General features: G+C 41.6%; 1 protein-coding gene and 1 pseudogene across 3 annotated transcripts in view; one reads left to right on the forward strand and one right to left on the reverse strand.

Annotated features, from left to right (window-relative positions):
- OGT (O-linked N-acetylglucosamine (GlcNAc) transferase) overlaps positions 1-1302 on the reverse strand; it is a 37169-nt gene extending 35867 nt beyond the window's left edge. For all 3 annotated transcript variants that reach the window (XM_030850784.2, XM_030850783.2, XM_030850786.2), the window contains exon 1: positions 1057-1302. In XM_030850784.2, coding sequence (XP_030706644.1) covers positions 1057-1093 — 37 coding nt within the window. In that variant the 5' untranslated portion in view covers positions 1094-1302. The remainder of the gene's footprint in view (positions 1-1056) is intronic.
- Positions 1289-5760, forward strand: LOC115849501 (suppressor of cytokine signaling 6-like; annotated as a pseudogene).
- Positions 5761-15896: the final 10136 nt, after the last annotated feature.

The following is a 15896-nucleotide window of genomic DNA, read 5'->3' on the forward strand; positions in this document are numbered from 1 at the left end:
TGTTTCCTTATTTTTAGTACCAAATACTCTCGACTAATTGTCTAAAAGGGCAACCGCCTTGCACTTGTGCAGCTACACTCCAGTTGCTTTACAAACTCTTCAAGCAGGGATGAAAACTTAAAAAAAATACACCCCCTATGAATAAAGAGATACCGGGCTAAAGAATGGGGATGGAAGACCCAGAGGCGGCGGCGGCGGAGGAATACAAGGAGAAAGTAACACAAAGCGAGAAACTGGCGGGCAGGATGGTCAACGCCAAAACCCCAGCACCAGGGTGGTTTCTCCCCAAGGGTAGGAAGTGGACCGCAGGGCTGGCAACCTCGCGAAGGAAAGGGTGTGGCTGCCTGCGGGAGGGGAGGGAGGAGGACAGGGTGGGAAATCCAGGCTGGGGGCAGCGGGTGGAATTGAGCGATGGCAAAAGGAACCCCTGGAAATTTCCAATCGAAACCGGGGCCACTCAACCGAAGACACAGCAGAAAGGCGCTGCCCGGGGGGTGCTGCTTCAAAATCCTCTCGTCGAGGTTACTCGAAGCACACCCAGGAGCTTGTGCCCGTCCTTGGGGTGATACAAAGTGAGGATACGATTACCTCGGAGCGGCACCCGCTCCCTCGATTGACAGAGGACCACCAAATCGGGCTAAGGGGAGCAGGGTGGAGGAGGACGTGGAGGGGGAAGAGGAGGGGGCGGTGAGCTGAATTAGGAGAGAATACGGCGGGGAAGGCAAGTGAAAGGCAGCGAGAAGGACAGGGATTCCAATGCAGTCCATTCCAAGACATCCTAAGCGCGCACGTGTGGAAGAAGCGTCCCGAGAGAGTAGAAGGCTAGAAAATGCACAGGATTACAAAGCAAGAAAGGAAGCAAAAAACAAGCAAGCGAGAGGAAATGTTTAAGGAACGGACGACAGCAGAAACCGCGATCGGATGCCGGTAGACGACGAAAAGCTCAGCGATGCCACTGATGTAATGGGGATGGCTAGAGGGAAGGGAGTGATGAGAGGCAAAGGACGGCGCGAGACCCCAAGGGGGCGTCTGCCAAGGTAGAACAGACACCAGTACCTGTGCTGTCGGCCACGTTGCCCACGGAAGACGCCATCTGGAGCTTCTGGAGGGAGTGCGAAAAGGGGGTAACTGAGTCCCGCTGCCGCCACTACTGGCAAGAATGTTTCTAGAGGTAGCAAATACGAGGGCAGCAGCCGTACCACTGCTTTGGCAGGCTTAAGCGGCGGCAACAGTACAGGCACCGAACCTTACGAACTCTGGTTGGCCATCTACCTCTCACGGTCTTGAAATGGCGGCGACGGCTCCTCGGCCGAGACAACACGGACCGGAACTACTTTCTGTTACAATCAAGTACCAGCGCGGAAGTAGCGCGGTAACCACTTATGTGATCAAAATGACTATAATCAAAGTCACTCTTTCCTATGTAGCCTTCCGCACAGGGCCCATTGCGACAAACACGATTTGTGTCGAGAGCGCATGCGAGCAACCCTGTCAACCCGACTCGCGGCTAGGGCACTGTCTGGGGCAGGACCGTCCAAGTTTTCTACTAGCGAAGCGGAAGATGAAAAAGAAACATACACATGATGGCTACATTTTTGGCAGAGTGGTAAAGTATAGTCCACTACCCAGCCAAGAACGTAGATTTTAATAGAAATACCAAAGGCATCTACAAAAGTTTCATCAACTTTATTCGTACAAAAAGGGATAGTTACAAGGTTGATGAATCAATTCTGAGCAAGTAAATTTAAATGGTTACATTTCAAAGGCTGGAATTCAAAACGATGGCAGAGAGGGTTCCAATTAGAACACGTCTTAATTCTGATTCCAGCCATTGATTTAAGCACTTTGATGAAAAAGATTGAGAGTTTCACAGGGCCAAGTGAACCCAAGCATCTCAGATTTGGGCCATATAGCCCGAAATTTCCAAATCCTTTTGGTGTTCAGGATAGTTTTGCCCACAGTATTATGGCAAATGCTTCATAACTCGGGGACATGCCGAGAGTTTGCACTCCAAAGGCAGCAGCCATAAAAATGTTAAAGACGATTCATATTCCTCAAAATCCATGACTCTTCTGAGTTGTGACTTCATTTCCACCACGTAGCTCTGCAGAACGGTACAATCAGTGATATGTAACTCAAGGCAGCTCAACAATGATAAATGGATTCATTTGCCATCTACCTAAACCACACGTCGAGATTGAAACTAAATTGCCTCCACTTATTGAACAAATCAGTTCTTTATGATCTCCTGCAGTTTCAAGTCCACTGTTCGGACATTTTGTCACATTGGTATTAATTTGTATCTCATCTCTTGTTCCAGGAAGGATTTAAGGTAGCTTGCCACATCAGCAAGAAATTATAAACCAATGGAGGCAACAAGTTGTGTCTCTCGGAGCCTTCTTTTTTCCAAGAAAAAAAAAAAAAGTCCTTGATCTAAGAAAGCAAGTCGGTGAATTTCTTCAAAATGTTTCTACTACCTAGCCAACTGCCTACACACACACACACCCTTAAGTCCTCAAATTTTGCTTCAATTTCTTTGAGACAGCTCACATACTGTTAATTATGGATATGGGCACAGAGGAAATTTGTAATATTGATCATTTCTTCTATCACATCCATAATTACGAGTCAGATGCAGTGAAAAAGACGAAGTTCACTACACAAACTCTCCTGGAAGTTGGGCACCAACCTCTTCTCTTAATTTGATTTAACTGGTAAAACCTTTTTCTCCCCGCTCCCCCCCTTCCCCGGCAGAAGTGCTCCATCTGTGGTGAATAAAATCAGCTTTTCAACTTTTAGAACGGACTTCTCAGATTCCACTGGCAGATGTTTAGGCCTTACTGATTAGTGGGTGCTAGCTAATTAAGTAAAACTCTTCTTCTTGTTAAATGCCAGATTATGTTCCCAGCCAGGCAGGCTATTTGGCCCATCCATACTTGTGGTCTAAGTTTCCTTATCCTGAGAGGAGTCAAAGGACGCTGCTGTGGAAAGCTGGGTGGTGGGGCTCACAGTGATTCAATAAGGAAAAACTCCTGTTGGAGTCTCAAGAACCCCCTCCAGGTACCTTCCAGCAGTAGCACCTGGAGGGTTTAGTTGGAAGGACTTATCAGATAAATGCATCTTCTTTGGCCAATCAAGTAACATTTACTAGAGTGCAAGGCACTGTGGGAGACACAAAAATCAGCAAGACAAGGTCTTTGCCCTCAAGGAAATTGAAGCCCAGTTAGGTAGACACAAAAAGCCGCTAGAGCATAAAACAGAAGAGTATTATTAAGGTGATAAAATACATCACTGTCTATAAATATCTGAGGAGGGAACAGTCACTTCAGGCTGGAGGAGGGTGACCAAGAAGGCCTGACCTGGGCATTGATGGAGGTGCTTTTGTGTGTTCTCTTTCACACTGATTTCTGTTTGTTTGTTTTTCTCCCTTTTGTGGGCAATTGTAAATTCAGAATCACCTAAAATAAAACAGCCGCTTCTTCCACCGCAATCCCAAACTTTGCCACCGTAATCATACCGCTAATGGTGTATTCGTTTTCTGTTACTGTCTCGCAAATTGCCCACCAATTTAGCGGCTTGAAACAACGCACACTTCAGAGCAGTCGCGCCAGCGCTCGGCGAGAGAGCCGGAGACACGCTCTGGCCGCCGCCGCCGCCGCCGCCGCCGCCGCGCAGTTGCCGCTGGAAAATGGCTCCAAAGGTTCAGTGAAGCTGGAAAAATACCTAGATGTAGCGCCACAGGCTCTCCAGATGTTTGGGGATAATATTCCAGAGAGAGATCGACCCCCACCCCCCGGAGTAGCTAACCACTCATAACGAAGAAAATTCGTTTTAAAACCTTCCGGAAATCTTTGAGCCCGAATAAAAGTAAAGAAACTGATTTCATGGTAGCACAGCAACCATCACTAGCCAGTGAGTTTGGAAAAAATGATTCCTTATTTGGTAGCTGCTATGGTAAAGACATGGCCAGCTGTGATATCAACAGGGAAGATGAAAAAGGTAGAACAAAATAGATCAAAGACTGAAAGCCTAATGGGTACATTAAAAAGGCGGCTTTCTGCAGAACAAAAGCGGAAAAGCAAGGGGAGCACACCCTCTGGGAGCTCTGCCAGATGAGGATACGTTTTCCTCTCCTCAGCACCAATAGTCTTTAAAGATGCGAGAGCTCAAAAGACCAATAAGGTCCACTTTCCTCGTCAATCATCACTATAGTCCTACCCCTTAGTCTCTTGACCTACAAACTCTGAGGAGCAGTGTATCAAAATGGAGGAAGTGAGATTCAAAGCCCTGGTTCATTCTTCCAATCCAAATCCAACACGTAAGGATGTCTGAAAAGATTTTCAGTCTTCAGCCTGAAACTGTGTGCCGAGAACAAAATAATTCATTAAAGAGTTCAGAATCTCAGAATGGAGATTTGCGTCTTCACCACAATGAACACGTGCCTGTAGTTATTGGACTTACCCGTCAAGACTGCGTTTGGTATTCTGTGCCTAGAAATGAGGGGGATGTATGCTTTGGAAGCATTGCCTATTGTCTGGACAGTTTTTCCATGGAAGTTTCTGCAGTTGCTTCTCAAGCGGGAGAGAACTCTTTCTCCAAAAATGAAAACCAGGACCTAGTCGTTGCCCCAGAGATCTTTGTGGACAAGTCTGTATATGGCTTGTTCATTGGCACCTCAGGTGTCACACTGCAAAGCCCAAGAGTGAGTCATGATGATGTCCCTCCACACTCACCACTGCCACCTCCAATGCAGAAAAATCAAATCCAAAGGAACGTCGGTGGACTTACCAGCACAGATGTCCATGTGTCTGAAAGTATACGTGCTATCATTTGAATTTTGATCCTGACTCTGCTCCTGTGGTTGCAAGAGTTTCTTTCTTTTTTTTAGTTTATTCATTTTTTAAATTTATTTATTTTTGGCTCCATTGGGTCTTCGTTGCTGCGTGCAGGCTTTCTCTAGTTGCAGCGAGCAGGGGCTACTCTTTGTTGTGGTGCACGGCCTTCTCATTGCAGTGGCTTCTCTTGCTGCGGAGCACCGGCTCTAGGTGCATGGGCCTCAGCAGTTGTGGCTCACGGGTCAGTAGTTGTGGCTCGTGGGCTCTAGCTCTAGAGTGCAGGCTCAGTAGTTGTGGCACACGGGCCTAGTTGTTCCATGGCATGTGGGATCTTCCTGGACCAGGGCTCAAACCCATGTCCCCTGCATTGGCAGGTGGATTCTCAGCCACTGCGCCACCAGGGAAGCCCAAGAGTTTGTGACTCAGTGGAAAGTAGTGGTCTTATGGTTGTGACAAGCTTTGCAGAGAAGCTGAGAAAACTTGTGAAATAAGGATAGTGCTGGGGACAAATCACATGCTGGGAGACAGAAGGAAATCTAGCAAATGTGCCAGATGGTTCTTTTCTTGCTCCGGCTAGTTCTGATGACTGTTATCTTTTAAGCTCCAGCTTTTGCTTCCATGGTAAACACTTCACACTAGAATTGAGCACTCAAATGTTAGGTTTTGCTTTTATGAACAACCAGATGTGGATGGACAATTTGCTGATCTAATTAAACATTCAACCAGGGACTCTGGAAATGGAGCTTTTTGTTATTCAAGGTCTCGGTTGCCTGGATATGCAATTTACCCTGTCAGACTCACCAACCAAGTATCACGATTCCTGCGGGTGCTATTTGTTATATGTCAGTATATCAGAATAGACTTATTTCAAAAACTGCCTTTGCCAAACAAAATGAAGAATTATTGACAGGAGAAGCATTACTGAAAGATTAGGAGAACCCTGCATCCTGCACTTTGGGTTCCAGAAAAAGAGATTGAAATATAATTGACAAACTTTCATTACTATCAAAATCTTTGGCTGCCATAACTGTTAAAGATTTAGGTGAAAAGAGTAATCAATTTGTTTAGGGGTGGGGCAGTATTGCCAACGTGTCTTGAGTTTATTTTTGGTTCTTTAAAAAGGAAAGTCTTGGGCTTCCCTGGTGGCGCAGTGGTTGAGAGTCCGCCTGCCGATGCAGGGGACACGGGTTCGTGCCCCGGTCAGGGAAGATCCCACATGCTGCGGAGCGGCTAGGCCCGCGTGAGCCATGGCCGCTGAGCCTGCGCGTCCGGAGCCTGTGCTCCGCAACGGGAGAGGCCACAACAGTGAGAGGCCCGCGTACCTCAAAAAAACATGCAGAATTTATATATACACTAAAAGTGATTTTTAATCTCATACTTTAGAAAGATTTAGAATTATGAATTGACATAGCTTGGGTAATAGAATGCAGATCTGCAGTATATCTTTTTTGTTGTTGTTATTTCAAGAGAGTGATATTTTAATAATCAAATAGTACATACAAAGAAGTTAAGATTTGTGATATCACACTAATTAGATATTATTATTAAAAATTTATATCATATGTAAAGCATTCTTAAAATAGCTAAGTTGACTTTTGCTATGATATTAGAAATGGAAATATATATAAATAAAACATGTATATGTAAAACATATTAGGAATTCTGTAAAATTAGTACCTGGTGGTATATAATAGGGCATCATGGAATGAGAAGAAAACAAACTTTTTTTTTATTTAGCATGATTAAACAAAGTGGAAATGTAACTGAAGTATACAAGCTCATTGACCTATTTTAAGAGTAATTTTATTTCTTGGGCTTTTTTTTTGTATTTGCCTCAGTTATTTGGAGACATAGAGGTAAGCCAAATCACTATCTGGGTATATACCTAGATCCAGGTGAGTATAGGAGTGAAATAATGGTGTGAATTGTGTCACATTTCTATTGTAATTATGTATGCCTAAAAAGAGATGGGGACTTTTATTAGAAATTTTTTTTATCTCCTAACAAGAAAAGTGTAATTTAAAAAATTTTTAATACAAATGTATTTGCGTTCATTTCTGAAAGTAAAGGAAGGTTATACAAAGACAAACCACATGCATACAAACATTTTTTTTTGACGGTAATTAAGTTAAAAAACACAATAAGGGCTTCCCTGGTGGCGCAGTGGTTGAGAGTCCGCCTGCCGATGCAGGGGACACGGGTTCGTGCCCCGGTCCGGGAAGATCCCACATGCCGCGGAGCGGCTGGGCCCGTGAGCCATGGCCGCTGAGCCTGCGCGTCCGGAGCCTGTGCTCTGAAACGGGAGAGGCCACAACAGTGAGAGGCCCGCGTACCGCAAAAAACGAACAAACAAAAAAACACAATAAAATAGCACAAAATGAACTGAGCTCCTATATATTTTTAAGAGGCATGTAAATCACACAGGATCTTGTGGTGGTTATCAATAAGCTACACTCTATGAAATATTTGTCCTATATTACCACATACACTCCATTTTACCCTGCATCCTAATGCTGCTAAAATATAGTAGAAAGCAGCAGCATAGCACAGGGAGATCAGCTCGGTGCTCTGCGACGACCTAGAGGGGTGTATCTTTTACAACATTCTTTTCTAAATTATTTTTAAGGTTGTGCTAATTTTTTGGTTATGAAAAGTTGAATTTTTCTGTTGCCTTCATTTTCATCTAGTGGTTTGTATATTTTGTAAAAATGGCCTTAGAGGCCAGACACTATAAAACTCTTAGAGGAAAACATCGGCAGAACACTCCATGACATAAATCACAAGCAAGATCCTTTTTGACCCACCTCCTAGAGAAATGGAAATAAAAACAAAAATAAACAAATGGGACCTAATGAAACTTAAAAACTTTTGCACACCAAAGGAAGCCATAAACAAGACGAAAAGACAACCCTCGGAATGGGAGATAATATTTGCAAATGAAGCAACTGACAAAGGATTAATCTCCAAAATTTACAAGCAGCTCATGCAGCTCAATATCAAAAAAACAAACACCCCAATCCAAAAATGGGCAGAAGACCTAAATAGACATTTCTCCAAAGAAGATATACAGATTGCCAACAAACACATAAAAGAACGCTCAACATCACTAACTATTAGAGAAATGCAAATCAAAACTACAATGAGGTATCACCTCCCACCAGTCAGAATGGCCATCATCAAAAAATCTACAAACAATAAATGCTGGAGAGGGTGTGCAGAAAAGGGAACCCTCTTGCACTGTTGGTGGGAATGTAAATTGATACAGCCACTATGGAGAACAGTATGGAGGTTCCTTAAAAAACTAAAAATAGAACTACCATATGACCCAGCAATCCCACTCCTGGGCATATACCTTGAGAAAACCATAATTCAAAAAGGGTCATGTGCCTCAATGTTCACTGCAGCTCTATGTACAATAGCCAGGACATGGAAGCAACCTAAGTGTCCATCGACAGATGAATGGATAAAGAAGATGTGGCACATATATACAATGGAATATTACCCAGCCATAAAAAGAAACGAAACTGAGTTATTTGTAGTGAGGTGGATGGACCTACAGTCTGTCATACAGAGTGAAGTAAGTCAGAAAGAGAAAAACAAATACCGTATGCTAACACATATATATGGGATCTAAAAAAAAAAAAAGTGGTTCTGAAAAACCTAGGGGCAGGACAGGAATAAAGACGCAGACGTAGAGAATGGACTTGAGGACACAGAGAGGGGGAAGGGTAAGCTGGGACGAAGTGAGAGAGTGGCATGGACATATATACACTACCAAATGTAAAACAGATAGCTAGTGGGAAGCAGCCCCATAGCACAGGGGGAGATCAGCTCAGTGCTTTGTGACCACCTAGCGGGATGGGATAGGGAGGATGGGAGGGAGACGCAAGAGGGAGGGAATATGGGGATATATGTATATGTATAGCTGATTCACTTTGTTATACAGCAGAAACTAAAACACCATTGTAAAGCAATTATACTCCAATAAAGATGTTAAAAGAAAATGGCCTTACGTTAAAAAATCTTGAAGAGGGCTTCCCTGGTGGCGCAGTGGTTGAGGGTCTGCCTGCCGATGCAGGGGACGCGGGTTCGTGCCCCGGTCCGGGAGGATCCCACATGCCGCGGAGCAGCTGGGCCCGTGAGCCATGGCCGCTGAGCCTGTGCGTCCGGAGCCTGTGCTCCGCGGCGGGAGAGGCCACAACAGTCAGAGGCCCGCGTACTGCAAAAAAAAAAAAAAAAATCTTGAAGAAATGTAGCCCACCAATTTAGAAATTGTTGCCTTTTCTGCCTTTAAACTCTGATACAAATTGGCATAATATATAAAGAACTATGGAACTAGAACTATTATTAAAGAAATATTACATGAACTTAGATTCCTATGATAGCAATTTTCTGCATCTATACTTTCCTCTGGCAAACGCTTTACCTCAATTTCTTCAGTTTAGTCATATTTTCTTGGGTAGAACTTGACTGTACCACTAATTTGCATAAGTGGATTGGCGGATTCTCTTGCAACATTCAAATTTACATTAGGTTTTGAGTTGACTTAGATAAAAAGAAAACATTGTTTTGCAGTTGGATTTATATTTTTCTTTAATGTAGTCGCTAGTAAAATATGCTAGATTTGACCCCTGCCCCCACCAAAGACTCTAGCTGGAAAAAAATGTGGAAAGTGTGAAGCATTATGTGAGAAAAATATTAAACCATATCAGATATATGGAAGTCTTATTGCCTATCATATGTACTGCCATTCTTTAAAGTTTTTTATTTGTTTATTTTAAATTTAGCTAAGTCTTGAGTAATTTGGAATCATTAGTTAAGCATTTTATGTCTAACTCAGTAGTCATGGGGGTGGTTATCCCTAATATTTTTAGTTATTTTGAAATGCAGAGTGTTTATTCATTGCACAATGCTGTAATGTAGTGTTTTGAGATTGCCCTGACCAGAAGGTGTTTCCAGTTACACAAGAAAACTCTTTCTATCTAAGATGAAACCTGTAATTCGAGATGTTTCTTCCTTTGTCACTTAGTTTTCCCTACCCTCATTTAATCACAAGGGTAAAAGTCCTAGGTAAGTCAAACTTAATGGCTTTGTCATTCAAACGTAACTGTATCCCCACTTTTTTCTCTATTTGTTTTTTAGGGTCAGAATTGAGATATTACCAAGAAAAGGCACAAAGCCATAATACCATGGCACTATTTCTTTTGACTTAAAGGGGAAAAAGTACTGAATTCTAGCCGGTGTCGATCGTACCTTGTGGAGACTCCTCTCATTTTCTGATATGTTTTCACCTAATAAGAAGATGGAGAATATGGAGAATATTATATTAATATCATCTGTGTTCACTATAAGCTATTTGGATTTAGAATTATTACAGAGTTGTAAGCTTGTTATCAAATTAATGTAATACATTTAAACTACTCTTTTGCAAAGTTATTTATTTTTAAACAATTTAACATATATCTAGGGTGAGTTAAAAGTCTTGTGCATCTATATTAGATGGCAGGTATTGTCAGAGAGCCACTGTATATTAATAATAACTGTTGAAATGACTTTTCCATGTTTCTAGAAGCATTTACAAGTGCTTTGTGTGAAACCATAGTGCACAGAGGCCTTTGGACTGCCCTGAAACCCGTTTTATCACGTGTGCGTAGCTTGTTCCCCACGTTTTCCTCATGTGATACTATGTGTATAAGATCTAACTATTCAGTGTCAAGTTCAGATTATTCTGATTTTCATCTAAATGTTTTAAAAATTTAAAAAATTTTCACCCGGTGAGCTTTTATTTTATTTCACTATTTTTATTGAGGTATAGTTGATGTACAATATTATATAGGGTTTCAGGTGTACAATATAGTGATTCACAATTTTTAAAAGTTTTACATTCCATTTATAGTTATTATAAAATATTGGCTATATTCTCTTGCTGTACGATATATCCTTGTAGCTTATTTATTTTATACATAGTACTTTGTACCTCTTAATCCCCTACCTGTATCTTGCCTCTCCCCCGTCCCTCTCCCCAGTAGTAACCACTAGTTTGTTCTCTATATCTGTGAGTCTGTTTCTGTTTTGTTATGTTCATTTATTTGTTTTATTTTTAAGATCCCACATATAAATGATAACACGCAGTATTTGTCTTTCTATCTCTGACTTATTTCACTAAGCATAATAGCCTCCAGGTCCATCCATGTTGTCGGAAACGGCAAAATTTCATTCTTTTTTTATGGCTGAGTAGTATTCCATTGTATATCTGTATACCACATCTTCTTTATTCATTCCTCTGTAGATGGACCCTTAGGTTGCTTCCATATCTCGGCAATTGTAAATAGTGCTGCTATGAACATTGGGTGCATGTATCTTTTTAAATTAGTGTTTTCATTGTCCTCAGATATCTACCCAGGATTGGAATTGCTGGATCATATAGTAGTTCTACTTTTAGTTTTTTGAGAAACCTCCACACTGTTTTCCACAGTGGCTTCGCCAATTTACATTCCCACCAACAGTGTAACATTCCCTTTTCTCCACATCCTTGCCAATGTTTATTTGTGTTCTTTTTGATGACAGCCATCCTGACAGGTGTGAGGTGATATCTCATTGTGGTTTTAATTTGCATTTCCCTGATGATTAACGATGTTGAGCGTCTTTTCATGTGCCTGTTAGCCATCCGTTTGTCTTCTTTGGAAAAATGTCTATTCAGGTCTTCTGCCCATTTTTTAAATGGTCTGTTTGCTTAAATTTTTAAAAATTTTATTTTGTGTCATTTTAGAGGGCAAACGTTAATACTGTTCTATTCAGAAAGACAATTTTAATGTGCCTTTGTGTAGCCATATTATAAAATACCTTGAAATATGCCCTGTTATAATGCAGTCTGAAATTAAGTTCTGATTGTATATCAATAAAAATAAAAGTATTTGCCTTAATTAAATGTATAAACATTTAATTGTATAAACATTTAGAAAGAAGGAGGTATTTGCAATATTTTCTACTTTTGTATATAAAGAGAGCCATTAGACATAGGTAGCACAACCTAATGTGAAAGGTTAATTTTATATGATACTCAAAGAGTCTAGTTAAAAATGGAAAGTAGGGAACTCCCTGGAGGTCCAGTGGTTGGGACACTGTGCTCTCACTGCCGAGGGCCCAGATTCAATCCCTGGTTGGGTAACTAAGATCCCACAAGCTGTGCAGGGTGCAGCCAAGAAAAAAAATGGAAGGGAAAAAAGAGAGATAAAACTTTAACCCATAGTTTGGCCTAAATAATTTTGATAATATTTTTGGATTCTATTAAATGGCACTTGGAAAAACCTGTACTTGATTTTTAAAATATGTGCTTCTAAAAATCTGAGCTCAAGACAAAAAAAGGAAAACAGGAAAGCTGTGTCCATTTGCCATACTAAATGGATCAAAGTGGTTTTTGTCAAATGTTTCATCACAAAACGTGATGAAGGCCAGAGCTATTGTCAGGCTTATTAGGACTCTACTATGAATTTTTACAAATAATAAGCTATAGAAGGAATTTGGAAATTTTCTGTGTGTCCCTGATTCTGTCTCTCAATCTAAGAGAAACTGTTCTCTTTCTACTTGGAGCCATAATCTGAAAATGCAGAAGGTCAAAATATTTATTGCAGGAAATGATCATAGAACTAAAAAATAGGTTTTAAGGAAACCAGCTACACAGGGCAACCATCTTGCTCTTAAAGAAAATCATGTGCCAAAAGCCGCACGGCCAAACAAATAAAAAACAGTATACATTATAATTTTTTTTGTTTTTGCGGTACGCGGGCCTCTCACTGTTGTGGCCTCTCCCGTTGTGGAGCACAGGCTCCGGACGCGCAGGCTCAGCGGCCATGGCTCACGGGCCCAGCCGCTCCGCGACATGTGGGATCTTCCCTGACCGGGGCACGAACCTGTGTCCCCTGCATCGGCAGGCGGACTCTCAACCACTGCGCCACCAGGGAAGCCCTACATTATAATTTGAGCCAGCATTCAAAACTGGATAAAAAGATAAAAGTTACTAAAATCTTAAATAGGTTATGTGCAATGTCTCTGCTAAAGCTGTAAGTCTAAACATTTTGTTTAAAATGCCTTTGGAAATTGCGATTTTAATTATTATACATTTCACGTGAGAAATAATGCTTTATGAATGATTTAAAATACCTATTATATATATATTTAAATCACAATGGCTTTTCATCAAATGTGAATTTTTTTTTCTTTATTGGCCTCACCACGCGGCTTGTGGGATCTCAGTTTCCCGACCAGGGATTGAACCCAGGCCCTCGTCAGTGAAAGCCCAGAATCCTAACCATTAGGCCACCAGGGGACTCCGTGAATTCTTTTTTTTAAATTGAAGTATAGTTGATTTACAATGTTGTGTTAGTTTCAGCTGTACAGCAAAGTGATTCAGTTATACATATATATACATATATATATTCTTTTTCAGATTCTTTCCCATTATAGGTTATTACAAGGTATTGAATATAGTTCCCCGTGCTATACAGTAGGCCCTTGTTTTTCAAGTGTGAATTCTTAATTTGAAAATGAAATCATACTATCAGCAATAGACAGTTTTGTTGAATAGTCTAATAAGGAACAATTGCCGGTTCCATAAATAACTTTATATTTCTAAAATAAAGTGTTGGTACACTAGTAATCACAAATTTAGTTTCTTTTAATACTTTTTTTAATCCTGTAAAGAAAGTATTTTTATAATCATCCTTTTTATTAATCAATCATGACATGGCAAAATGTTTCGTTACTGTTTCTGGAAAGTGTTACAAATTCTACATCCAGAGATGATGAAAAATTCTTATAGAATTTGTGATAAGTATATATGTTGTGTTAGAAATTTTATAGTCGTGTTGGAGTGTCATGAGATTAATACTTGCAGTCCAGACTGCTGTAGTTTATACTTTTTCTGTATGTTTCAATCAGGTATGTAAAACCATTTGTACTTAGAAGCTCAACTGAATCATCCCAAGTCCACTGATTGTAATATGTGGTTTGGTTTGTAAACAAATAATAGCAATGTCTTGCATATTTCTGGAAATAAATTGTACAAGAATTTATGTATCTACTTATATATACAGAGTATAAATAAAATTTTCATTTAAAAACACATACCAAACACACACACACACACACACACACACACACACACACACACACACTCACACACACGTTTATTTTCTCACCGTTTCTATGGACCAGAAATCCAGGCACAGGTCACCTGGGTCCTCTGCTCAGGGTCTCACCAGCTGAAATGAAGATGTCAGGCTGCAGACTCACCTGAGGCTTAGGATACTCTTCCAAACTCATGTGGTTGTGGCAGAATTTAGTTCCTCATGGTCATAGGACCGAGGTTCCCACATCTTTGATGTCAGTCAGCTGGAGGCCACTCTCAGCTCGTAGAGGCAACCCACATTACTTGCCACATGGCCCCCTCCATCTACAAAGTCAGCGACGGAGAATCCCCCTCGTGTCAAACTCCTCTCACAGTTTGAATCTCACCAGAAAGAGCCCAGTCCCTCCCACTTTTTAAAAATTGTGATAAAAAATAACATAAAATGTACCATCTTAACCATTTAAAGTGTACAGTTTGGTACTGTTAAGTATATTCACACTGTTGTGCAACAGATCTCCAGAACTTTTTCATCTTGCAAAACGGAAACTCTAGGGACTTCCCTGGTGGCGCAGTGGTTAAGAATCCGCCTGGCAATGCAGGGGACACGGGTTCGAGCCCTGGTCTGGGAAGACCCCACATGCCGCGGAGCAACTAAGCCCCTGGGCCACAACTACTGAGCCTGTGTCCTAGAGCCTGTGAGCCACAACAACTGAGCCCACATGCCACAACTACTGAAGCCCGCGTGCCTAGAACCCTTGCTCCGCAATAAGAGAAGTCACCGCAATGCACCGCAACAAAGAGTAGCCCCACTCGCCGCCAACTAGAGAAAGCCCATGTGCAGCAACGAAGACCCAACACAGCCAAAATTATAAATAAATTAATGAATTAATTAATTAATGTTAAAAAAAATTGAAACTCTAGATTCATTAAACAACTCCCCATTTCCCCCTCCCACAGCCCCTGGTAACCGCCATTTTACTTTCTGTCTCTATGAATTTGACTACTTTATTTTTTAAAATAAATTTATTTATTTAGTTATTTATTTTATTTTTGGCTGCGTTGTGTCTTCGTTGCTGCGCACGTGATTTCTCTAGTTGTGGTGAGCAAGGGCTACCTTCGTTGCGGTGCGCGGGCTTCTCATTGTGGTGGCTTCTCCTGTTGCGGAGCATGGGCTCTAGGCACATGGGCTTCAGTAGTCGTGGCTCGTGGGCTCCAGGGCACAGGCTGGGCTACAGTGCACGGGCCCAGCCGCCCCACGGCATGTGGGATCTTCCCAGACCAGGGTTCGAACCCGTGTCCCCTGAATTGGCAGGTGGATTCTTAACCACTGCGTCACCAGGGAAGCCCTTGACTACTTTAGATATGAGTGAAATCATACAGCATTTGTCTTTTTCTGACTGAAGAGCCCAATCCCTTTTAAGAGCCCAGCTGTTTAGGTCAGCTCCCTTAGGATAATATCTATTTTTTAAAGTTAGCTGATTTGGGATCTGAATTACATCTGCACAATCCCTTCACAGCAGCACCTAGATTAGTTTTTGAGTAAAGAACTGGGAGAAGGTGTGTATTCACCAGGTGGGCAGGAATCCTGGGGGCCATGTTAGAATTCTGCCTACCACAAATGACAGAGTAACCCTGAAAAGGAGGCAGAGTACTAACTAGGGCCTGTCAGCCAGCTTCACATACTGAGTTCAACTCTCATATACCATACTAGCCCTTCCAATTTGCCACATGTGTGCTCCAGGCAACAGAGCACTGAAAAAGAGTGAAACAGCCTGATCCCATAACGTTCAAGGTATCAAATTCTTGCCTCAGACTAACTGAAGGATTTGGTAAAGGGGGAAAAAAGCAAGTAAAGACAAGTAAATTAGCTGAGACCAAAAGCCTTTGATAAGTGCATCCCCTGCCCTATCCAGTGGGCAAAGTGGAGATATAAC

Source organism: Globicephala melas, chromosome X, assembly GCF_963455315.2.
Source record: "Globicephala melas chromosome X, mGloMel1.2, whole genome shotgun sequence".
NCBI lineage: Eukaryota > Metazoa > Chordata > Mammalia > Artiodactyla > Delphinidae > Globicephala > Globicephala melas.